We start from the raw sequence: 26,224 nt of genomic DNA, 5'->3' as shown, positions 1-26,224 counted from the left end.
TTTATTCACCCTTGGCTTCCTTTACATAAGTAGATTTTTTATTATGAAGGGGTATTTTTCCATCGTCGGAGGTGTCATCAGGTTGGTCATTTGGTCAAAGAATGTCATCTTCCTTTTCGTGGTCAGAGGAGTACGCTTGATACTTCAAGGAAGAATGATGGGAAGCCAACTCCGCTTGAGGCATAGTAGAGTTTGGGGGCATGAAGTGATGCTCTCGAGGATGCAATTAAATTGCATCAGGCTCTAGGCATGAGTTTGGTGTTGGAGGAGGTCACGGCTCAGCCTGATCAAGAAATGATTGATGGAACTTTGACCGGCAATGCAAGCTCCATGGGTGGTAGAATTGAATGGAGCCTCCATTGGGTACTTCCCTTTCTCCTTCCTTTATTTTCCATGTTATTTTAGATGTTGGGGATGTAACGGACAGGAAGGGAGTCTCTCTAGTCTCTAGTCATTCTCTGGTTCAGTGTTCTTATCCTATGGCTCCGCCATCCATTCCCCCATCCATTGTTTCATTATCAAGTGGGTCTACATTGGACCCAAAGGACTCTACCTCACACTATAACTTGCAGCCTCGCATACAAACTCAGGTCAAAACCCCTTGAGGTGGGTTGGGGATGGTTGCTTCAACTAGTTGTAGGGGGAAGGGAAGAGGTCGTCAGTGCTTTTTGTCAAAGGCACAGAATAAAGCTCAATTTGACGTTGCTTATGGGAATATTGACATGGTGCTTAGAGTAGCAAAAGCCTCTTGAGGGGTTTCCTCATGATCTTTCTCTCTTTCAATTGTCAGGGTCTAGCCAACCCATCCAAAAAACTAGCACTTCCCCCCATCCATTGTTTCATTATCGAGTGGATCTACATTGGACCCAGAGGACTCTGCCTCACACTATAACTTGCAGCCTCGCATACAAGCTCAGGTCAAAACTACTTGAGGTGGGTTGGGGATGGTTGCTTCAACTAGTTGTAGGGGGAAGGGAAGAGGTCGTCGGTGCTTTTTGTCAAAGGCGCAGAATAAAGCTCAATTTGACGTTGCCTATGAGAATATTGACAGGGTGCTTAGAGTAGCAAAATCCTCTTGAGGGGTTTCCTCATGATCTTTCTCTCTTTCAATTGTCAGGGTCTAGCCAACCCATCCAAAAAACTAGCACTTCGTAGGTTAGTAGATGCGTGTTGTGTTGAAATCATCCTCCTTCAAGAGACTCTGGGGGATGCGGAGATGGTTACTAAATCTTTGGGTTCTTTGTTCAATAATTGGCAGTTCATAGGTTTAGATGCCAGAGGTTGATCACAACGTGTTAATTTTACGTATGTTCTATGCTAGAGCAATTTATTTCAATTTTCACAGTTAGCTCAATATCTTTTCCAGATTAGCAATCACATCATCATTAAAGTAAACTGCAGATAGAACATAAAATATAAATTGCAAAACACAAACCAAGACAAGAGGACACAAGATGTGGTGCTAGCCAGGGACAAACCCCAATGTGGGGAAACCCTTGGTCAATTCTTCTTATATTTTCTTCAATAGTTCAGCAAAAAGAGAGAGATAGTACATTTACAACTGAAGTCAACACTTTGACTTATCTAGATGAGAGCATAGATCATCTCTAAGAAGATGATACATGAGATCAGTTGAAGGCATACTGCTTCAACTAATTCTCCGCGATGACTCCTTCACCTATAATCGCACTGCATCTCGTCATCATGCTGCACCTCACCGTGCTGCACCATGCTGCACCCATCATCACAATACTAGACCTCATGACTACTGCACCTAATGATGTACTGTTGTCCCATGTGTCATGATTAAACCATGTTGTCCATGTTTGTTGTCCCATTGCTTGCTTGTTGTCCCTTGCATGCTTGTTGTACCATTGCATGCTTGGTGTACTTGCTGCTAAGTACCATACAGCTGTCCCAATGTTAGTTTGTTGTCTCTTGCATGCTGTACCATTGTGCTATACTTGTAGCACCATGAACTTGCTATATCATATTGTTGCACCTCACCATTGTGTTGCCCCTCATTATGCTATGATACACTTCTTCACTATACCCATCATGCTGCAGCATTCATCAACACACTGTTGCAATATATCATCATCATTGCTGCTTCCATCATCATGTTGTTTCAATGTATCATCATCATTGTTGCTTCCATCATCATGCTGCTTCAATGTATCATCATCATTGCTGCTTCCATCATCATGTTGCTTCAATGTATCATCATCACTGTTTTGGGGCTTCTCTGTTTGTTGCATTGCATGACTGGTTAGGGCATTCTAACAGCAGTCCTAACAGCCTTCAAAATGTGGCCAGAATAGCCCTCCACAACTGTGATTGCCTTTCTAGGAGGGGAGGAAAGCCTTGGCTGCAATGCTCAGCTATTCCAACCCCTATTCCACCCTTCGGCCTCCTCTTATCTACTGCGGCTTGCTACAGCAAGTTGTCCCTTAGCTGCGACAGCCCTTCTAAGGGATATTCCTTCACCTAACTACCCCAAAACATTCCCCCCTGCCTCTCAACCTCAAGATATGGACTGCGACCCTCTTCGACAACTCCTTGACCTCTTGGAATAGCCTCCTAACTCCACGTTGTTCTCTTCTATGCTTGCTATGGCTAGGGTATTTCCATACGACCCTTAGGGCAGCGTATAGGCTTCCTTTTTGACAGTGTATTTAAGGTCTCTCCTTAGGGCAACGTAGAGCATCTCCATAGGGTTGCGTTAGGGCTTCTCCATAGGGCAGTGTTAGGGTTTGTTGTTAGGCCTCCTTCACTGTGCTAGATCTCCCTTTCCTCCTGTGTCTAGGGCTTCTTCATTAGGGCAACATAGAGCCTAGGGCACTCCCTCTAGATTAGGGCAGCATTATCCCTTAGGATCTCTCCTCCTACTAAAACCCAAAGACAAGTAGAGAGGAAGAGATCCCAAGTGTGTGTTGAAATGACTTGAAGGCCACCTCTATTTATACTAAAACGTTGAGCACAAGTGGGGTTTATTTGGTTGTTGGCCGACCTTGATGGATTGTCCCATAACACAAATAAATTCATATCTCCATGAATACTTATCGGAATTGGATGATCTTTAGATCAATCCTACACCTCTCGATGAGAGGGATCTAAGAAAAATATTAGCTGCCATTAATAAGATGACCCACATGGAGTTTGGCCCTAGTTGCCAATTTTAACACTCCCTCTCAACTAGGGAGAACTCCATCCGCTGATCCATATGTCCGATTGTACTATCTCTACCATCAGTGCCTTCGCACTACTCTGCTCTACTCTGCTGAGCTCTGCTCTACTCTACTGAACCATGAAGAAGAAGAATTGATCGAGAATGTCTCATACCATTCTCTACTGACCCAAAGTCAGTTTCATATGAGGAGAGTGTGTCATACTACTCTTACTGACCCGAAGTCAGTTTTATTGGTCCCAGATCAATATCACAAGAGAGTGTCTCAAACCACTCATACTGATCCCAGATCAGTTGGAGGTCATCCTAGCATAGGCAGTACAATAGATACAACGATGCGTCCATTGATAGTACTACTATGGTCCTTAACCCCATTTCCCTGCTCATTGATCAGATGAGAGGTACTTCCCATGAGTCCCAGACTGCATGGGTAGGATGCCTCGACAGGAGAACTAATCATCCTATCCACAGGAGAACTAATCATCCTGTCCACAGGAGAACTAATCGTCCTGTCCCAAAGTCGCCACAGGGTATCACAGGGAAGGCTGAGCCATTCACCTTGTACACAGCGCACCATTAGGGGAGGGTGAGTCGTCCTATGGTCGTGTGTTGCTCCAGTAAGTACCCCAGAGCTCCCAGATCTCAATGCATGCAACATGCAGGACCCTTATAAGAAGGTCTCTCAATGACTCCAAGTTGTTCGGGAAAGTCACAGATTTTACCTTTCCCCGGGGCTTTGACAAAATGTCTACGACCTGTACATCAGTCTCAATGCGATGGAGCCTCCTCGCTCATCGACTTACCATATCCCAAATAAGGTAGTATCTGATGTCTATCTGCTGGTGCAATCATCGAATACGAGATTCCTCAACAATCAAATCCCCCTCGGTTGTCACAGAGAATCACAATGGTATTCATCATGTGTACAAACAACTCACTAAAGCGCTTCCACAACCAGGCAGCTTCACACGAGATCATACTCGTAGCTATGTATTCGATCTCGGCAGTGCTTATAGGAACCGACTTCTGCTTCCTACTCATCCATGATATCGAAGCAGAATGCAAAGAGAACCAGCACTTAGAAGTGCTCTAATGATCCTCCACACTACCTGCCCAGTCCGCATTCGAATAATCATGCAGCTTCATATTTCCGGCAGTGTATCTCAATCCATGAGAGATTGTGCCCCTTAAATATCTCAAAAGATTCTTGGCACCAATCCAGTGAGGCTCAACCAAATATGAGCTCACCAAGCTAACTACAAAACATATATCCGGACGGAAGTTCACCAAGAACATCAATGCAAATGAGTTTATGAAACTCAGAGGCATTTCCCAAATCTAGTCCGACATCATCACCATATAACTTCTGAAAGTTAAGATCCTCGAGGTAGTCACGAGCTTGCAGTTTACCATTCCACATCTGGAATCCAACTCCCTCTTACTTCTGCAAGTGAGAGGGTCTGCACTTATCAAAAATAGGTCGTTCTTAGAAGGTGTCGGTATGAGAGGTCTATCATCCATAACCTTCAAACAATGGTTTGGCTTCACTCTTAGTGAATCTCAGCTTCATCATCAATCCTCTCATATCAAACCCAGGGTGATTTGCTTCAACCCATAGAGGGCTTTCTTCCACCTGCATACATGAGATTCCCAATGAATCTCAAACCCCTCAGGTTGTTCCAAGACTATGAACCTGCTACATGAGGGGAATGGTCCCCTTGTAAGATTTTCCTTCGGTACATCTCAGACATGTACCTTCATGCTCCTTTTGAATTCAGGCATCCCAGTCACCATCTTACTTGTATCGAGTAGGGTCCCATAATAGACCTCTGGTGCTAGATGTGTTAATTGGCATGGTCCCCAATGGACCATCCTGCAACTTGATACAAGTTGCCAACCCCGAACCCATGAAAAAAACATCTTAGAAAATTTCATTTTCATACACATACCTTTCCATCGATGAATGCCACCCTAAAACCTTTGACTTCCATGGTCGAAATGGACAGCAGGTTCTTCTTGCGATCAGGTACATAAAAGAGATTATGTAAATGAATCGAGTTACCCTCATTCAATTGAGGGGTAACACCCTTTCCGGGATAGGTGGCATCAGCTCCAATTATAATCCCACGAATGTTTCCATCTCTACCAAATTAGAGAGAGAGCACCCTTCTATTCGATGGAGTGCCTGGGGTTTCTTGCTTTCTTGAAGAGTCAACCATTTCCTTGATGACCTGCACTATCATTCCTCTGATCATTGAAGATGTCCTTGGAATGATTGTTATCATCATTAAGTGATGTGTCCCTGCCATTTCGACACTCCTTCGCATAATGGCCGAACTTATTTCAACCAAGGCATTTGCCTTTCCTTCCTCCCTTAGATCTGGACTTCTCATTGAAGTAATCTTTAGGTAGGCCATCAAAAACTTTTGTTGCGCCATTTTGATAATATTCTCTGCTTTGACTTCACCCTTGGTGAATTAGAAGAGGGATGAGGAATCCATTGATCCTTTTGTCCTTTCCCAACTATCTTCGGTGATTGTTCTTTCTCTATTGCTTGGGATTTGTCTTCACCTCAGCTCTAATACCATGTTAATTTTAGTTATGTTCTATGCTAGAGCAATTTATTTCAATTTTCACAGTTAGCTCAATATCTTTTCCAGATTAGCAATCACATCATCATTAAAGTAAACTGCAGATAGAACACAAAATATAAATTGCAGAAGACAAGCCAAGACAAGAGGACACAAGATGTGGCTCTAGCCAGGGACAAACCCCAATGTGGGGAAACCCTTGATTAATTCTTCTTATATGTTCTTCAATAGTTCAGCAGAGAGAGAGAGAGAGAGAGATAGTACATTTACAATTGAAGTCAACACTTTGACTTATCTAGATGAGAGCATAGATCATCTCTAAGAAGATGATACATGAGGATCAATTGAAGACATGTTGCTTCGACTGATTCTCCAAGGTGACTCCTTCACCTATCATCATGCTGCACCTCACCGTGTTGCACCATGCTGCACCCATCATCACAATGTTGGACATCATGATTGTTGCACCTAATGTTGTACTGTTGTCCCATGTGTCATGATTGAACCATGTTGTCCATGTTTGTTGTCCCATTGCTTGCTTGTTGTCCCTTGCATGCTTGCTATACCATTGCATGCTTGGTGTACTCGCTGCTAAGTACCATACATCTATCCCATTGTTAGTTTGACGTCCCTTGCATGTTGTTGTACCATTGTGCTATACTTGCAGCACCATGAACTTGCTATATCATATTGTTGCACCTCACCATTGTGTTGCCCCTCATTATGCTATGATACACTTCTTCACTATACCCATCATGCTACAGCATTCATCAACATGTTGTTGCAATATATCATCATCATTGTTGCTTCCATCATCATGTTGTTTCAATGTATCATCATCATTGTTGCTTCCATCATCATGTTGCTTCAATGTATTATCATCATTGTTGCTTCCATCATCATGCTGCTTCAATGTATCATCATCACTGTTTTGGGGCTCCTCTATTTGTTGCATTGCATGACTGGTTAGGGCATTCTAACAGCAGTCCTAACAGCCTTCAAAATGTGGCCAGAATAGCCCTCCACAACTGCGGCTGCCCTTCTAGGAGGGGCGGAAAGCCTTGGCTACAATGCTTGAATGTTCCAACACCTATTCCACCCTTCGGCCTCCTCTTATCCACTGCGACTTGCTACAACAAGTTGTCCCTTAGCTGCGGCAACCTTTCTAAGGGATATTCCTTCACCTAACTACCCCAAAACATTCCCCCTGCCTCTCAACCTCAAGATATGGACTGCGACCCTCTTCAACAACTCCTCGGCCTCCTGGAATAGCCTCCTAACTCCACGTTGTTCTCTTCTAGGCTTGCTATGGCTATGGTATATCAATACCACCCTTAGGGCAGCGTATAGGCTTCCTTTATTACAGCGTATTAAGGTCTCTCCTTAGACCCTTCGTGATTGTGTATTATACTTCTTCATAGGACAGCATAGGGCTTCTCCATAGGGCAGCATAGGGCCTCTCCATAGGGCCGCGTTAGGGCTTCTCCATAGGGCAACATAGGGCTTCTCCATAGGGCAGTGTTAGTGTTAGGCCTCCTTCACCGTGCTAGATCTCCCTTTCCTCCTGTGTCTAGGGCTTCTTCATTAGGGCAACGTAGAGCCTAGGGCACTCCCTCTAGATTAGGGCAGCGTTAAACCTTAGGATCTCTCCTCCTACTAAAACCCAAAGACAAGTAAAGAGGAAGAGATCATAAGTGTGTGTTGAAATGACTTGAACACCACCTCTATTTATACTAAAACGTTGAGCACAAGTGGGGTTTATTTGGTTGCTGGTCGACCTTGACGGATTGTCCCATAACACAAATAAATTCATATCTCCATGAATACTTATCGGAATCGGATGATCTTTAGATCAATCCTACATCTCTCGATGAGAGGGATCCAAGAAAAATATTAGTTGCCATTAATAAGATGACCCACATGGAGTTTGGCCCTAGTTGCCAATTTTAACACGACGTCTAGCCATAGGTTGGAACTCGTACAGAATAAAGTTGGTTAACTCTTGGGGACTTGAGTCGGTCCTTGGTATGGAAATCATTTTGGACAAATTGGAGAAGAAACTGAAAGGAATCAATATTTACAGTCCATATCTAGAGAGGCACATATTTTGGGAGGCCCTGTTCTGGAAGGATTATGTGCTGGGGGACAATGTTATTATTAGGGAGACTTGAATTTCTCCCTAGGAGCTTCTAAGGGTCGGGACCCAAAGGCTCGTATGGACAACTTGTCTAATTTTTTCACCCACTTGCTAGCATCTCAGAACTTAGTGGAGGTGGACCTTATCAAATTAAAGCCAACCTGGAGGAACAAGCGTATGGGTGAGGCTAGGATAGCTAAACAGTTGGATAGGTTCCTCTTAGCAGAATGGCTAGCGGATGAACTCCCTTTGGTGCGTCAATGCATTGGAACTAGATGGGAGTCGAACCACTACCCTATTGTGTTGGAGCTCAAAGGGGCAAGGAAAAAGCCTCCAAGCCCTTTCAAATTTAATTTACATGGTTAAAGGATAAATATTTTTTGGAGCTTGTTCGATCTTCATGGCAACTTGTCAGTGAAGCTTAGGGGGACTAAGTGGTTGTTCAATTTGCACCAAATATTCAGAAGGTAAAACAAGCCACCATTCCATGGGCAATAGTTAAGAGATCCAGAGACGATCAAGAGTTAAGTCGAAGAGGATTTACATGCCCTCTGTGATGCAGAGGAGGGGGATTTTCTATCGGAGGAATCTAATGCTAGAAGGTTGGCTCTTGAAATCAAAAAGAGGAAATTGCTCAAGGGCAAGGAGGCTCTATGGAGACTCAAAAGTAGAGCAGTGAGGCTTGATTGCAGAGATGAAAACACTAAGTTTTTCTAGAATTATGAAGGGAAGGGAGCTGAGTAATACAAGGTTTCTTCTTTTGATGATCTTGTTGCTCTTAGGAAAGCTCATTTTAGAGCGCTCTTCGAGGCTCCAAATGAAGCATCCATTAGGGAAGTGGTAAGGCTGGCACAACTTTTTCCAAGGTTTGTGATTGAAAAAGATAATGTTAATCTGGTGGTGGAGATCATTGAAGAGGAACTTAATGAAGTTCTTCACAACTTTCAAAAGGATAAAAGTCCAAGCCAAATGGATGGTCGGTTGAATTTTTCTTGGGTTTTTATGATCTATTAGGCCAATATCTTCTAAGAGTGGCGGAGGAATCTAAAGTAAATGGGCAGATAGTAATTTCTTTCAATTCTACCTTCATTGTGCTCATTCCCGAGGTGGATCACCCGAACACTTATAATGATTTTAGGCCTATATCGTTATGCAATTGCGTTTACAAGATTATCACAAAAATTATTGCAAGAAGGCTCAAGCCCATTCTCTCCAAGTTGATTTCAAAAGAACAATTTGGGTTTTTGGAAGGTAGGCAAATCCATGAAGCCATTGGACTTGCTCAGGAAGGACTCCACAGTATCAAGACTCGTCATCTGAAAGGGGCAGTTTTAATGATTGATTTATCAAAGGCATATGACAAGGTAAATTGGTGGTACATGTGCTTGCTCTTGACTCACTTGGGGTTTGAGGTTTCTTTTATTACCTGGATTATGAGTTGTCTCTTGTCAATTCCTTTGTTATTCTGATAAATGGGTTGGCCTTGATTTTTTTCCATCCACAAAAAGGCCTAAAAAGAGGTTTCTCGCTTTCACCCCTCCTTTCCCTTTTGGCTACTAAAGGTCTCAATAAGGTGTTGGGAGCTGCAAGGAGGAGAGGTTCTTAGAGGTAGTGCGGTAGCAAACAATTTAACAATTTCCCACTTGTTCTTTGTGGATATGTCCTCAATTTTTTCGATGGCTCTCAAAATGATGTGGAGACACTATCATCGGCTTTGGCTTTCTTTGGGAAGGCAACTAGTACGATAGTGAACGTTGACAAATCGACACTATCTGGCCACCAACTATCGAAGCCTGAATTGCAACGGTTACAAACTCCTTTTTTCTATGTAATAGTGCCATTCAATGAGGGTTTGAGGTACTTGGGTTTTCATCTCAAACCAAACTCCTACAAGAAGGCAAATTGGTTCTGGCTAGTTGCAAAGTTGGAGAAGAGGCTAAAGGCCTAGAGTTTGAACTGGTTGTCCAGAGTTGGACATTTGGTTTTAGTCAAATCAGTCTTAGAGGCCATTCCTGTTTATTGGATGTCTTTAGCATGGATACCAAAGGGCATTCTGGAAAAGCTCTGCAAAGATGGCATGCGCTTCTTGTGATCTAGATCGAAAGGTCACTTCGTCACGCCATGGGTCAAGTGGGATAGGATCTTTGTTCCTAAGGCATGGGGTGGCTAAGATTTAAAGATTGCCTCTGTTCGCAAAAGCATTGGCTACAAAGGCAAGTTGGAGGTTATTAACCACTCAAAGTTTATGGACGGTGGTAGTGACTGAGAAATATCTCCCCTACTTCTTTCCTTGATTGGGTTCGTTCAACAAATTAGACTCGTTAGGGTATATTCATTATTTAAAAAGCAGTTGTCTCATCCTTCCCTGTTATTGTAGACGGTCTCTCATGGAGTGTGGGAAACGACGAGCAACTCAGGATCGGTGTGGACCACTGGTTTAGATGTGGAGAAAATTACAAATTGCCTCAGGGGTTGGTTGTGTATCTAAATGTCAAGGGCCACTTCACCTTGAGTCGGATTTCGGATGAAGCCAGAACAAGCCTCTGGGCGCAGGTCGCAGGGATGGAAGGATGATCTTCGATTAGAATTGGAGCCAGGGCATGGTGAGTCTTGATGGTGTACACAAAAGCTCTAAAAGCATCTCATATCCGACTAGTAGAGCGTGAGGATGAACTTCATTGGACCTTCTCCCCCTCCAGTGAGTACATGCCAAAAGAAGGATATGCTAAGATATGTGAAGAAAGCTTTCAAGGAGAGTCGAAGTGGTGGTGGAAGCACCTTTGGAAACTCAAATGCCCCACACAAAAAATGACTTTTCATGTTGTGCATTTTGAAAGGAAAGGCCCCTACCTGGGAAGTGCTCAGGAAGAGACTAGTTGAGGGACCTAGTTGGTGTGTATTATGCAAATTTGTTGAAGAAACTACCCATCATTTAATCAAGGACTGTCCTTTTGCGTTTGATGTTTGGGATTTTATTAAACATTAGCTAAATTTAACAAGGATCTAGATGGGTCAATCTATCGAGGCAGCTTGGAAAAATTGGTTTGAGGATGTTTCATTAAAATATTTTAGGACCAGTCCTGTTATTATTATTTGGGGTATTTGGATTACCATGAATAATGGCATTTTCCAGGAAGTTCCACCCTCAGCTAAAAGGAAGGCATCTCAATGTATTGTTGTTTTCACTCTTTTACCTGTAAAGACTTCTACAATTCCACACAGGTCTATTGTTCCGAAAGTAATATATAAGGATAGGCTGTGGGACCTCTCAAGGTGATGAAAGACAGTGTGGAAGGGGGGTTGTGATACATCTATAAGAAAATCATTATTTCACCACATCTATGGGGCTGGGCAAAGGATCAAACAACTTCGCTGAACTTTTTGCTCTAAAATTTTTATTGTTGTTCACAAGAGAAAAAGGGTGTGAAACAATTCAGATCTTTGGAGACTCTCTTCTCATCATAAGATGGGTGAATGGTTCCCAGCGATGCCAATGTCAATAGTTGAAGCTATTAATGTAGGAGGTCTTGTGTATCAGGGATACTTTCGTTGATTTCTCTTGCTCTCATGTGTACAGGGAGCGGAATCAGATGGTTGATCAACATTCAAAGGATGGTATCCCCTTGGCATATGGCACATATAGGATTGTAGAACAGCAAGAGGAAGATCACTATAAGTTTTATCATCATCCATTCATAGACCTTGCTCTACAGGATAATCAGGATGCAGCAATATAGTTTCTCCTTATATTCTCGTTTATTTCGGGATGACACACTTTTGTACTTTTTTCTATACTTATCAACAATCACTAAACTATGTATTTGTATTCAAAAAAGAAGCTCAAGATTTATAGTTAGTAGATTTTGTTTACAATGGCATGGATGTCAAACAGTTAGGCGACCATGGGTCCTACTAGAATGCACTGATAGTATCTAAAAAATGTAATTTTTGCAATCATTCCATATGATATGAGAAGTTTAGAGTTTTTTCCGAGGAAAAAGAACTCCTTATATATTCGAATAAGAATTCTCGGATAATCCAAAAACATTCAAGTACAATCACCATAAGCCAAAGTGTGCAATAATGACTCTATACATATCTTAAATATACTAATTCTCATGCATTATCTATGTAATCCACTACCAAGACAACCTACAATTACATAAACATTTGATCCTTTATGTACCCATTAGGATCTATTACCTCCCAAACCTACACCCAAACATATTCAAGTACCTGAATGAAGTGCAACCATGTAGGAACTTAGTAAGGCTGCCCACTGTCACCACGGCAACACTTCCTCTCACCTTAGGTGGCTCTCCTATGACACAAGGGGGAAACTCTAAAAAAGATGTTTCTGATATTCTTTGGAATTTAAGGGATGGTGGATTGCCCGGACCATTATTCCAATGCCTCTGCAATGGATAATGGAGTCAGGACCAACAATATAGAGGGTTCAAACGGTATGAAGGAGGCATAGTTAGTTCATTATAAACATGTTCTAACTAACCACAAGTATCTACTTCAAAGTTCAACATGCAGAAAATTAAAGGAGAGTTATTCCAAAGATGCTCCTCACAATCAATACAAAATCAGCAAAATAACAATGTGCAACCATGAATAACTAAAGGATAACCACATATAAAACCATAAATGAAGTATACAATAGTAGGATGCTTTCTTTATAGAACGAACAACCAAAAATACAACATTCTTCAAGTGTGATTTCATCCAAAGATCAAGAGGGCGTAAACATGCCACACTTCACCTTTAACCCTAGATAGGGAAACCCTCCAAACAGAGTGACAACCCTAATCAAGGCATTACAAGAGCAAATATCCTTCAACAAACACAATGATTATAGCAGGACAAAGGGAGGGTTTCACCTCAACCCCAAGGTCCTCTTATTGGATAAAAACTCCCCTTATACAAAGATTACTCTTGCAAATTTGTACTAGTAATTTCTAGCCATCAAACCAATTTCGTTTGAACACCAAGCTTTGCCAACTCGAAATAAAAACCAAAACTATAAGGGGTGCCATGAAGGACCACCCAAGAAAATGAAACGAAGATGAATAACCTCACATTGAAATGCCCCTTAAGTTCTTCCTGCTAAAAGATCTTCAAATAAGCTTGGAGGGAACTCCCACACTTCCAACCATGCCTTTTGCAAATGAATATTTCCTCTATTTATACCTTTATTGACAAACCTTATTGAATAAAACGATAATAAATTAGAGTTAAAACCATGGAACTAGGCCCCTCCTCTTTAGAGTGCTTTTGGGGTTTGATTCCGCAAAAAAATGACATGTGTCAATCTCTTCTTTGAGCTAACTCCTCCAAACATGTGAATCACACCTTGAACTCTGTGAAATGCCCCATGCTAACCCTGTAAATGCCAAGTTGAGTGAGGCATCCTTCTTTTAGGGGCTAGATCCATGGCTAAGTAACCAAAATACTCATGTCTTTTACCCTTAAAATGGGGTAATCCTCTTCAAGTGACCTTCCTTGACCATTCAAGCATGTCCTATTCCCATATGCACCACTTTGAACTAGGCATTCTTCCTTCCATAATACCACTTGTCATCTTCATAAGCAAATGTCTTTCCTTTTAGTGATCCAATAATGCCACATGGCACCTCCTCATGTGAAGAGCTTGCCTCCAAAGATGTAGAAAAAAGCATCGATCAATGTATCCTTGTCCCAAATACCTCAAAGGATGAAATATTCCACCAAATGGGTGGAAACCCCTCCATTAGGGTTTCTTCCTATCTTCTATCATGCCCTAGGCCTCCTCCAAGCTAGTGTGTTTGCTCTCCTTCATGATCCTAGCCTCCCTTGTGTAGGGCATTCCTGTCCTAGGCTTTCATCAACCTGTGACTGTCCTTGAACTCCAATGGTCTAGCTTTGTGCTTAGTGAGAGAGGAAAGGCTCAAAAAAATGCGAAATGAACCATGCAATTTCGTGGGGCAACAGGATCATAACAATAACCCTAACAAAAACTACTATGTGAGTCAAACTGCTATGCAGTTAACTATCTAAATGCAAAACAAGCCTTCACCTTTGAAAATTTAACAAGCAACAGCCTAGTGAAACAGAAGTACTTATGTTTAGTGATTTGCCCTTTAAGGGTTGTTTTCCCTGCGTAAACAAGCCACTTGTAGTGCTCAATCTCTTCAGACTGTTGTAACACTTGTCTTTGACTTTAACGCTAGCACTAAAAAAGATAGCATTTACTAACAACTGGGTATTTAGTTATTGGTGAGCTCAACGGAGTGTTACACTGTGCACCAGGGTTCCATTCTCAAAGTGGTCTGCCCCACCTGATAGGGTTCTACTCTCAATGTGGTATGACCCATCTGCATAGCGTGAGTTTCGAAGAGGTGAGGCTCGGTCCAAGTCCCAGGCAAATATGGCGGGAAAGCTACCTTCCATGCCTAGCACAGAAACTTAAGGACATATGTTCTTCTCGGGATATGTTTCTTGTAGCACACACTTGCATTAAAAGGTAATACATAGAAATGAACATTCAGTTTCACGGTCAATCATACGCCTAACCCTAAGCAAAAACAGTCTAGCAAGCTCGTAAAAAAATAGTTAATCCTTAAACAACGCGAAGCAAACTGTCATAATGCATGTAGCTATAAATAAGAGTTAATCGGCCGTTGTTGAAAAAATTACAGGTTTATTCTTGAAATTGGTGACAATCCAGATTATGAAAATGACAGGAAAATTCCTGATACAGAACAAAAGGGCTGAATATTAAATATTTCCTTAGTTTAACAATTGCTGTGTGAAAAATATTTACAGAATATTCATCTCAGTTTGAAAGAAAAAAAAACCATTTAGTTAATTTAGAAGCAAAGGTTGCTGTGGCGTGGGCTGTGTAGTATACATGGACATATAGATTTAGTGTTGCTTACCAGAATTAGAGGGCAAATCCAGAAGATCAAGAGGTGGAGGAGGCAAAGCGATTGTATCTTGTGAGCCATTTTTTTCCAGTTTTGGTTTCTTGTTTGGAACTGTTTCTATGTCGTTGTCTCCTTCTTCTTCAGAGGAAGAAGCGTACGAAGTCTTGAGAGCTTCCATGCTTTCCCGGATAAAATTCACAATTCACATGCCCCTGCTATCGCTATTTCAACGCATCCCTGTTCTTTTCTTTGGGAATGCTTACCTGCAATAATGCTCAGTGGTTTTGCAGTCGTCTAAACAAACGCGAGTCTAAAACGGAGAGGAGTTTAAATTTGAAGTCCCGAAGGCACTCGAATGGCGACAACATATATAGCGAATGCTCCTTGAGACATTATATTTGTTATATGGAGAGAATTTAGGTATATATTTTAATAATCGTGAAATATGTTGGATCGATTAAGTAGTGTGTAAATTAAAGTTTCGCTAATTTTAAATGTGATTATTTTGAATTTGATGTAATAGCGTTCGAGGTACTTTATAGTTGTTATAATCCAACGGTGTAAAATGACGTGGTAAATAAAAAATAATAATAATAAAATATTTTAGTTTTAACTAAAAGATAAGTAAAAATAAATAAATAATAATTGAAATAATAATATTTAATTTATTATATTGTAATTGGTCGTTTCTCTGAATGTATAGAGGGTATTACAATTTTTTTTAAGAGTTATTAATTATATGATTTTTAGTACATACCAGCAATACATAAAAATTTACATAATCTAAGAATTGATATTATTTAGCCTCATTATTGAGGAAATTGGGCATTCAATGTTGACCATTTGATGGTTGTGACCTTCCAAGTAGTGGAACATATGCTATTAAAGTTAGTTGTGTATTGATTAGCCTTGTGGTTGATGGTTGTGACGTTTAGAGCAATGGAACATATGCCACTAAAGTTAGTTGTGTATTGATTAGCCTAGTGGTTCAGTGTGTCTATCATCCATTTGAGTTGCATCAACTCATCCTCCATTCTAATAACCCTCACCTGCAACTCAATAATGGTCTCCAAAGCAGTGGTGGAGGTATCAGCATTCAACTATTGGTTCTTCATGATCTGATTGATGTTCTCCTGCAGGGTTTGAATGGTCTCTCCGAGACCTTGAAACATGGTGCCTTGAAATAGTGATCCACGAAACAAGCAATCGCTTAGGGAAGAAACAACCTACCCAAAGGCAAACACCTAGCAAGCCTAGGTGACAGGGGCCCACTTCACCCTACAAACGACCCAAACTAACTCCCTGGACGATTGCCTCAATGTCGGGTGTGGAGCTTGATTATCTTCCTGATTCAGAGGTCTTGTTTCAACCACATTTGAATCTCAATCCCTGACATGGGGTGTGGGGGGGCTTGCCCACCCCCACCCCATTATTACTACTAGGGGGGTCCAAGGGGGGTGACAGCATGCTTTTAACCTCCCCCTTGTGGGGGTTCTAGGGCAGCACCCCCATAAGCAAATTTTAGATTTAAAAATGCCTTGTAAAATATTCTAATTTCATGGTCGATTTGGTTCGTTCATTAGGTGAAAGATCTAACAGTTAAAGTTATGTTAATTTAGGGATTTTGTGCCCTAGAAGACAACCCTCAGTTTATATGAGGGAATTTTATTGTAGTTGTGTATCATTCTATGTGAGAAAAAAGAGAGGAGATTGTGTGAGAGAAGAGAGGAAGTTACAGTGAATTTGTTGTAGGCTGTGTCCCTTAAGTTTGTTGGATAATATAAAGGAAGGACTCGTTGTTTTTCCATGGATATAGCCCAAATCGAGTGAACCACGTATATCTGTGTGTCTCTTGTTTTATGCTTTTTTGTGTTTGTTTTTCTGTAATATTTTATGTGTTCCACTTGCTCTGTTATTTAATTTCTAACACTCGGCACACCATCCCAACTGCCTAGTGGCACTGTCCAATTGAGAAGAGAAGGCAGAGAGCCCCTCCATAGAAAGGCTACACATGACACACAAAATAAAAAGACACCCCGGTGAACCATCTAATAAACATAAGAGATAGCAATCCAAAGCTCCCCAGCAACCCAAGTTGATGAGAATTTGCATAAGACAACGAAACACTGAGGTTTAACAAAGTAACAGTACTTGAAAGATGATCAAATTTCGGTAGTGAAGAACACATAACATATCTCCTTGTATCCCAATGCCTCCCCTTAATAACAATAATTTGCAAACTCGCTTCGTCACCTGAACTCGCGGCGAGCCAAGCCAAGATGAACCTATCCTTCCATGGCAACACCATCAATTCAAAGCGCACCAAGAAAAATGAACCCAGGGCAAGAGAAATGATAGGATTTACAAATACTCTCCAATTTTTAACTGTGTGCTTCATGTATGCAACGTTGAATATGGCTTGAATGCTGGCCTCCAAATCCCTCATCCCACATTCATTTTGATTTAAAGGTGACATGTCTAAAGTGGCACTTCATCCTCTTTGAATATCTTCAGCATTCAAGGCACACATGGTAAAGGACTAGGGGACATTTCCATTGCATGCTCCCTCAATGTGTACAATAATAGGCTTGCCTCCTTCTAATTGAGCCTCAAATTCATATCCAAGCAGGGCTTGGTCCATGCATTTATCCTTGCACATGGTGCCCAACATGGCTTAAGCCTTGTGAATGGAATTATTCACAAAGAGTATAGGGGATAGGAGCGAGGAAGGTATCCTCCCCACACTTCAACATTCCTTTTGTCATGAGCCCCCCTCGTTTGTGAAGCAGTCAACCTTTCGATTATTATAACGATGAACAAGGAAAAAATTGGTTTTGAACCTTTCAAGAACTTGATGAATCCTTTTGATGATATTTTGAAGCTTGAAATCCATAGTAAGGGAGTTACTGATAAGAAGGTTTATAAGGATTGCAGAGTCCCCAACAATGGTTATTTCTTAGATATACCTCTTTCTGCTACTTAGTGGATACCTTGTAAAATCACATAGGCTTATGCTTGCCTATTGGTAATTGTTCCTAAGCCCCATGCGAAGGTGTATTCCAATTGATCTGTAGGAGTGTTCACCAACCCCCCCCCTCCCCCCACCCCCTCTTCCATGTTGAGACGTGTAGCTTGGGAGGTACTGCCACAACCCTTAGGGTACTAGGCTTGTGTGGAGTTGACCCACAAAAAAAAAAGACATTTTGTGGGCAATGTACACAAGTAGTGGGCTTTAGTCAACCCAAAGTTGTGAGCTAAAGTCCCAAGTCAAAATTAATGTGTATTCCATTGGATGCATGAGGGGCACCTTTGATGGGCTAAAGGGTACCTAAGGCTACAATGAAGAGGGTGTGAGTCAATGAGAAGAATTTTATTTCTAAGGTTAAAGGTGTTTGAGCGTGTAGGCTTAGGTCAGCTTGGGTTAAAAGACATGACCCTTAGTGGCAATATCACTCCACTAAGAACATTAGAAGTAGAGATGAAGTTGAGTTCATTTGACATCAAGTATAACTTGTCTTATGTGAAGACAAGAGCCTAAGAAGATTATGGATCCTCAAGAGTTGGAGTGAAAGAAGAAGGACAAACATATTTTGTCTTGTGTTCTAGTGCAGGTCGAGGTTTGGAGGGTTAGTTGTGCTTGTTTTGGATATGGTTCTGGGCATAAGTCTATGGATTATCTCTATGTAAAGGATGAATTCTCTTTTGTTGCATTAAGAAGGGTTGAGACCCTTAAATCTGTTGCACAGTGAGGGCGTCAGCCTTGTGGCGATGTTGGAGTAAGGGTCGAGCTTCATTAAGGTATGTGTGGGTGTTTAAGGGTTGAGTAAGTGAGGTGATCACAAAGATACAAAACTAAGGTGACCCCAAAAGTAAGCAGAGCATGAGGTGGTTGCAGGGGTCTATAACTAGGTTGAGAAACTTCAGTCACATAGGTGCATAGGATCAAGAATCTTCATGACTGAGCAAAGGTATTGAAGAAGGTATCAGGCATTATTTTCTAAGTTGATGATTGCAAAGTTGATAATGTATGAAGGTATGTCCAACAATGAGAGTTTGGAAAATGTGTTTTCTGTCCTGTGTAAAATGATTTGATGAGGAAAATCCATTGTTAGAGGGTAGACATGTTGATCCTAAGAATAATGACCTTCGAGGACCATTGTCATTGTGTGAAGGCAATTTGTTGAGTTGACGCGTGTAAGTGAATTTGAAGGTGCAAACTTAAGGCAGAGATTTTGGAGCAGCAATATTCTTTGTGAGTTTAGGTGGCAAAGGACCTACCCAGTGTTCAAGATAAGAGGACTGAAAGGGTTGGTGTAAGAGCTTCTTCAACAAGTAAGTCAAGTTTGTTCTTATTCTTGGGAAGATTGACAGTCAAGTGTTGTTACGGAAAACCCTAGTTTTCCTTGTATCTTGGCTAATTGTAAGAGCCATGATCCTTGGTACATGAGCCCTGTGTTTGTTTTATTAAAGTTGTAATATAACAAATTTTGGGTGTGAAATTTTTTGAATCTAACAAACCAGAAATCCTACTACAGTAAACTTATTTGCATTACCTACTGTAGAATTTCCTGCAAATTCTCTACAAATCTCACTCTAAGACTATGTAGAAAATTTGACTGTAGATTAACCTGATAATGCAATATACCAAAGCAAAATACTATAATCTACTTCTACTATCAATTTACAAAAGCTTAAAAATCGAGCCGAATTAGAGCTGAACACATATAACCCTAAGAAGAAGAATTAATACACATGAAACACAGAAAATACTCAGGGGAAAGCCTCAGCTAAAAACCCCACTATTTGAATTATCATACAAGGTGGAAATACATTAGAATTATACAAAGCCTTAGCTCTCGCAGCTATCTAGCTCTTAGTACAATCCTCCTGGATGCTCACAGGCAATCAAAGCTTCTCACAAGCCTTTACCTCTGCCCTCCAAGCCTCCTATTTCCTCGTGTTGTTTCTCCTGGGTGATCCTACTGTTACCAAGTGTAACATTGATCACTCACACTGATCTCACACCCTATAAAACTGTGTAATCCTCAAGGAACCTTGTTCCTTCTGCACGGATGAGTTTCCTTTATAGAAAAACTCATGCAACTGATAGTAACCTATCCTTGACATTTAGCTCAACTGGGTCTTTCTCTGAATAGACATGCATGAGTTTCTAATAAGAGAATCTTCAGTTATCTGAAGTACACTAGTTGCATGCATGCATCAACTGACTGATAACTCACAATTAGTTCCTCAAACAGTTTGGAACTAATTTAACTGGACTTAACTCAGTAAATTGAGCTAACTAATTACAACTCAAATATAACTCAATCTTATCTCCTTAATTAAGGGATAATCTCATTATTTTAAGGGATAACTGTTGCATGACTTCAGAAAGACTTCTAACTTGAATTTCTCCAACTAATTAACTCAAGATGAATTAATTAATTATTTTTCAAGCAGCTGGTGAGACTAAATTCGAATTTTAATTCAAGGACAAATTAAAATTGGAATATATTGGATTCTATTTTTATCATTTCTTGTTGCTATTTTTAACACTCCCTCTCAACAAGAAAGGATTCAACTCGATCTTGATCCTCAACCTTTGGAATGTTTTGCATGCAACGCTTCACTCAAGTGTTGTTGCTCCAATAACTCTAGAAACAATAAAAACATCCAACCTAAATCAGTATGATGCATCTATCATCAAAGTCTCTGATTGTTATTGCCTTTGTCAACTGAAAACTTTGCGCTTCAACTGACTCTGCCTTTCTGCATTATTGTCAATACTTCTTTGCACTCTTCAGTATCTGACTGCTCTAGCCTCTGTCACTTTGATCTCTAACTGCATCAATCCCATTGATTCCTCCCGCTACTATGTACTTTGGGCTCCCATAGCAAGGTATGATCAATGAGATAAAACCTCTCAATGGACCTTGCCCAGTTTCAACCTTCTTGAGACTATCACTTCACATCGCCCCACCTCACACCTAGAGGTATGGTTGCATGTGATCCCTCTGCCCACTTCTCCAATTGTGGCTCCTCCACAATTGTCTAAGACTTCTTCTAGGGCTGCATGTTGAGAGGTAATTTACTCTCCCTCTCAACCACCAAGTCTCTAACATTTGCCTTGCTCCTCAAGGATTTGCATGCATCTTGAACCTCAAGAGCATACATGTTCTTAACTCGTAAACCGATATGTTTCACTTGTCTCGTGGTGATGTGTCTAAGGAAAACCTTACCCTTACTAAAGACAACATTGTAGCCTTTATTCTCCAACATCATGACCGATACCAAGTTCTTCTTCAGTCCAGGCACATACTTCACATCGGTCGAGGTGATAGGAGCTCCATGCTCCCTTTGAAAAGCAATCGTGCCCACTCCTGAAACACTAAACCTTTCGTCGTCACCCATCTCTATGCGCATCTTGAGGTCTTTCTCCTCCAAGGCACTGAATAAACTTTTATCGCCGGTCATGTGGAATGAGGCTCCAATGTCAAGATACCAACCTGTTGTGCCCTACAACAACCCCCCATTTCATATCATCTGTATTTACAAACAATTTACATATGAAATGGGTCCCTTTTAAAAATTAATTGGTATTAATGAATTTGTTCGAAAAAGGTATGATAATCAAATGTGTTTGTGAATTGAAGCATTTTTCAAATAACAATGTTTCCAAAATAAAACAATCTTTTGTTATTGCGATAAAGCGATCGCAAGATCGCATATCGCAATGACAAGAGAGATGCACTTAAACGGCACTTCGGTCTTTTCCGATGCGATATCACTATCGGCAATCGGCGGTATTCATTGCATACACAAAAAAGAACACATATCTTATACCCCGATGCGACGCTATATCGGCGATCGGCTATCGGCACTACCTCTTGTGAGAAAACGCTTCAAGTTTTAAACCCCGACCCGATGCGATATCGCTATCGGCCGTCGGAGATATCCCATGCACTTTCATAAGGCGCTCAACTCTTTCCCCCGATGCGATGCGATTTCGCTATCGGAGGTCAGCAAATCACTTAATATGCATCTGGTAATGTGTTCACATGCTAGTCCGATGCGATATCGCAATCGGCGTTCGCCAGGGCTACTTTCAAACGATAGTGTAACTCTTTCCCCCATGCGATGCGACATTGTTCATCGGTAATCGGCATTTTCAAAAAGTGATTGTTTTAAGCTTTAAAGTTATATTTAAATCCGGTTGATAAGGCGCAGATTTCAAAATGCCGTTAAATGCAGGGATAAGGTAATGCATGCGTATTTAATAACTTTGCCCCTTCGATTAACGAATACTTACGTCTAAGGCATATCATATCTGTTGCACGCGTTGGGAGGTCATTCAACTGAATAACAGCGTAAAGGTCATTTAATGGGTAGCAGGCCTTAAAATCACCATTAATGCATATGCGATCTCTTACCAGTGATTGGATCCGCAGCCACTTTTGAAAATTAATAGCGCCACGCTTCAAGTGATATATATCTTTCCAATTATGCTTTGTCTTCATTATTCCTCGTGTTACGATTTCTCTTGCACTTGTGTAGAGTTCGTTTGTTGAGAAAAGCCTGAACATGATGGGGAAGAAAAATAAGAGGAGTTATGGTTCTACTACAACACCTGTTGCAGGTCAAGCTGCTTCAATTTCGAAGAAAGGCCTAATCTCGGACACTACGTGCACTGGTCTTGCTAGGACCACATGGCAGGGCACATATAATCTGTTGGAGGCCGAGCAACCAAAAGTGACAGTGAGAACGGCTAGTGTAGATGTATTAAGGAAGTCTGATGCAACGCTCAAAGACTTGGCCGACTCCTTTTTACACAGAATAGCGGCTAGAGAGCAGGTTCTCCCTTACACAGATGTGGTGCGCTGGGCAATTGAAGAAATCCCCATCACTGATAGAACTTTCCATACAAGGGACGGAAGGATTTTCGGGTCATTCAAGCCTGATGACCTGAGGCGAATGTATCATCTGCCTGAACCGGAGCTAGTCTACAACAGAACCTTCGTGGAGAAATTCGCAAAAGAAAATGAATCACCATCCAAACCCCTCCGAGATTGGAGGCAGAACCCAACCAAGCACAAGCATGAAAGTTCGGGTAAGTACTCCAACGTTTCTTTGGCTTCTCCCTATTGCTATGCGGGGATTATGATGTGTAGATTGTGGGGATTACATGACTCCGTTAATATCAATATTGACATGGTTCCCTTAATGGAAGCGGCTATCAATGCTATAATCATGGATTAGGCCACTATTCTTTCTGATAAGTTGGTCGTAGCTGTTCGTGAATTCAGAAACAAAACTATAGTCACCGAAAGGAAAATCCCGCCATTTTATTATTCTGCTTACATTATGGATACCCTGTGTCTCAATTCTGAGTTTCCTGTCCTCGGTTAGAGATGGACCACCCAAGATCCAACACCCATTCATTTATACCATCAGAAATTGTGGAAGTCTTCTTACAAGGACCACTTGTACCAAATTTGTAATGGTTTCATGGCGCCCATTTACTATTCTATTTATGACAGACCCATTTCTAGAATTTCCTATGAAGCTTCTTTTGACTTACCAGCAGTAGCGAGTTGGTTTGGTGAAGAGTATTTCTCCTATATCAGAGTTTTTGGGAGTAAGGCTAGGCCGCATGTCCTCCCTTTATATATCCCATACAAGCTGTTAGCCCGGGAAATCTGTTACCAGATTATGGCCGAGAGTGCCACACAAACTCTCAAAGAAGAGAAGAAGAAAGGTTGGCCCTCTTTTCCAATAAGAATTGGGGTTTTTACTCTGCTTAATTACAAGCACGCAGAAAAAGAAGCGACAAAAATCCAAGCTTTATCCCTGGCCACTCTCCCAAGCAGACTCTATGATCCAAAGAAAACTGCCTACATTGCCCTAGAACAAGCAAAACTAACAAAAGTTGATCACCAAGAGGATATGTTTGATGACTTGTTCGTAGGTGCCGAGACAATAAGCCAAGCCAAACAGCTTGCCATAATGAAATACAATGATGAGGCGTTGACAGAGTTTAATAAACTTAGGGAGCAGAGGTTGCAAACTCTGCCCCTAGAGTTATTATCCACAACCCCAGCGTCTTCCTCAAGCGAGCCTGGTCGGCAACAGATACATTCACCTCCTGTTACAACTAAAGAACAGGATAATCAACAGGAGGAAAGGCAGAAGAAGCTGCAAGTTGAGAGGCAGAAAAAGGAGCAGATAGAAAGGCAGCAAAAGGCACAGAGGGAAGAAGAGCAGAGGAAGAAGAAGGAAGAAGAGAAACTAAAGAAAGAACTAGCAGATAGGCAGAAAAAGGAATTGGAGGAGCAGCAGCGGAAAACGCAAGAGGAGCAACAACGAAAAGCACTTGAAGAACAGCAGAAGTTAGAACAAGAGAAAGAACGGAGCAAAGCCCATACAGAGCAACATAAGCAAACCTCCATCGATCCTGAATTGATTAAGCAATGGAATCAATTCGATTCCATTATCAGTGGTAAGGAAGGCTCCAAAGACACAGGCTCCTCTAAAACAAGTGATGCGCCCGATACCACTTCTTCTCAGGTTCTAGGAGGAACCAGCGGCCCACCCATTTCACAGGATGTTGAGATCATCAATAAGGACCCTTCCGATCAAATTGTTCTCCAGGTGGAAGAAATTCCTCCCCTGGATATTTTCTACAGCCCAAAGCATAGAGCCGTTATTAAGCGCTCTAAGAAAAGACGAAGGCTTGATCAACCTTCTATCTTGCCTGAGCAAACAGTCACGGGCAATATGGTCTGGAAGGAGGATTTAGATCCCTCCGATGATCTAACTAAACTGTCTCAATTCGCGGGAGCTTATTCCGCAGCAACTATCGACAAAGCATCGGAGGTCAGTCTTCTGTTGAAGACTAAGGACCATGAAATATATGCATTACAGGCAGAAGTGATTGAAGCGAAAAATAAAGCAGCACAGGTGGAAGAGCAGTTGTTGGCTCAACAGCAGGAAAATAATTTGTTAACCCAGCAACTGCAAATTGAAAGACAGAGGATAAACCAAAGTGAAGCGCAGAAGGCAAAAGAATTGTCAGAGGCATTGTCACAGTTGAAAGCATCAAATGAGCTGATGATTCAATTGAAAGATGAGCGAATAGCTCAACTATCAGCACAGCTCGAAGGCATCAAGAGCACACAGAACGTAAAAAATTTCAGAGCAGAGGCAACTCAAATAAATAGCGCATTACTGTCTCAGATCAGACTTCTATGTCAACAACTTGCTAAGGCTGAGTCATTATGCGAAATATCGACAACAGTGTGTGAGAAAATAGAGAGGGCCAGAAATGAGCTAGATCAGGCCGAAGATGCCATATCTGAATATGTTGAGTGGAAAGACACTCCGGAAGGGAAAGCGGCGAATTTGTCCCGAATCCATGAAACGTATAAGGACATACTCTTCACGGAATGGAATACTCAGGTAATGAAAGCAGAAAGGGCGGCTTCCAGGTGTAAAATAATTGCCAGCAACATGACCGACCTAGTCAATGATACACTTTATCTGGCAAATATGATCTCTAAGTGCACACCTGGAAGTATAACAACAGCAGATATGCTTGAACAAGCAAGTTATCCTGGCTTAGAGGAACAGAGGAAGTTAATTACCGGAGTAAATACTTTAACCTCTGAAGCATATTGGCTCTTTCTAGTCAAGCCACATACTCAAAGGTCTGCTCTCAAGTGTTTAACGGATGCCCTCGGATGCCTCATCCCCGACATTCAGGATGCTAAATATGATGCTCAGCTAACTTCGCGTCTCAACACTCCACCAGAAGTAGAGCCAATGCTGGCGATATGTCAGCTAAGGAGTAAAGGAAAAGAACCCACCGAATGAAGCATTTCCGCCAACTGCCAGATCGCCAGGAAAGATAAAAAAAAACATTTATTGATGCCAATTTAATAGCTTTTTCAGTTGTTTAGATATTTAGATTAGTATAGTATTTATAGACCCTTTCATTGTTTTGGAAAGGGTCGCAAAATTTTGTAATAAGACTTAAAGGCTGAAGTTTGCACTATTGTGCTTCAGTCTATATTCTTTTTGTGAAACTCGACCAACGGTTCTTAATTTTGATTAGAAGGCTGTTTTATACAATTGCGCACGACTGTCTGTTGTTTGGAATGCTTTCCGATTGGAAGGAAGGACTGTGACATAGTGATTAATATACTGGATTGATCGATCAGCTTACATGGTACTATTATCTGTATCTGTGTTCTTTCTTATTATATGAATTGTTGTGTTATTATCTTTGCTATTGTTGAATGCATGTATGCGATATAACAGCGAATCTTCATTTCGTTTCACTATTGAATGTTTTGGTGATTTGTTATCTCTTTCACTCATGTATGTATCAATGATATGAATG

The 26,224-nt window shown here is 41.3% G+C and overlaps 1 protein-coding gene across 4 annotated transcripts in view; it reads right to left on the bottom strand.

Moving 5' to 3' along the window:
- The window catches only part of LOC149159249 (U6 snRNA phosphodiesterase-like protein), a 146,794-nt gene extending 131,590 nt beyond the window's left edge, over positions 1-15,204 (bottom strand). For all 4 annotated transcript variants that reach the window (XM_089433452.1, XM_089433453.1, XM_089433451.1 and 1 more), the window contains exon 1: positions 14,839-15,204. In XM_089433452.1, coding sequence (XP_089289578.1) covers positions 14,839-15,004 — 166 coding nt within the window. In that variant the 5' untranslated portion in view covers positions 15,005-15,204. The remainder of the gene's footprint in view (positions 1-14,838) is intronic.
- Positions 15,205-26,224: the final 11,020 nt, after the last annotated feature.

This window comes from Pinus tabuliformis, chromosome 5_2, assembly GCF_031772625.1.
Source record: "Pinus tabuliformis cultivar Carrire ecotype Pingquan chromosome 5_2, CPIR1, whole genome shotgun sequence".
In the NCBI taxonomy this organism is placed as follows: domain Eukaryota; kingdom Viridiplantae; phylum Streptophyta; class Pinopsida; order Pinales; family Pinaceae; genus Pinus; species Pinus tabuliformis.
The sequence above is the reverse complement of the archived record's forward strand: the minus strand, read 5'-3'. Positions and strand labels throughout refer to the sequence as shown.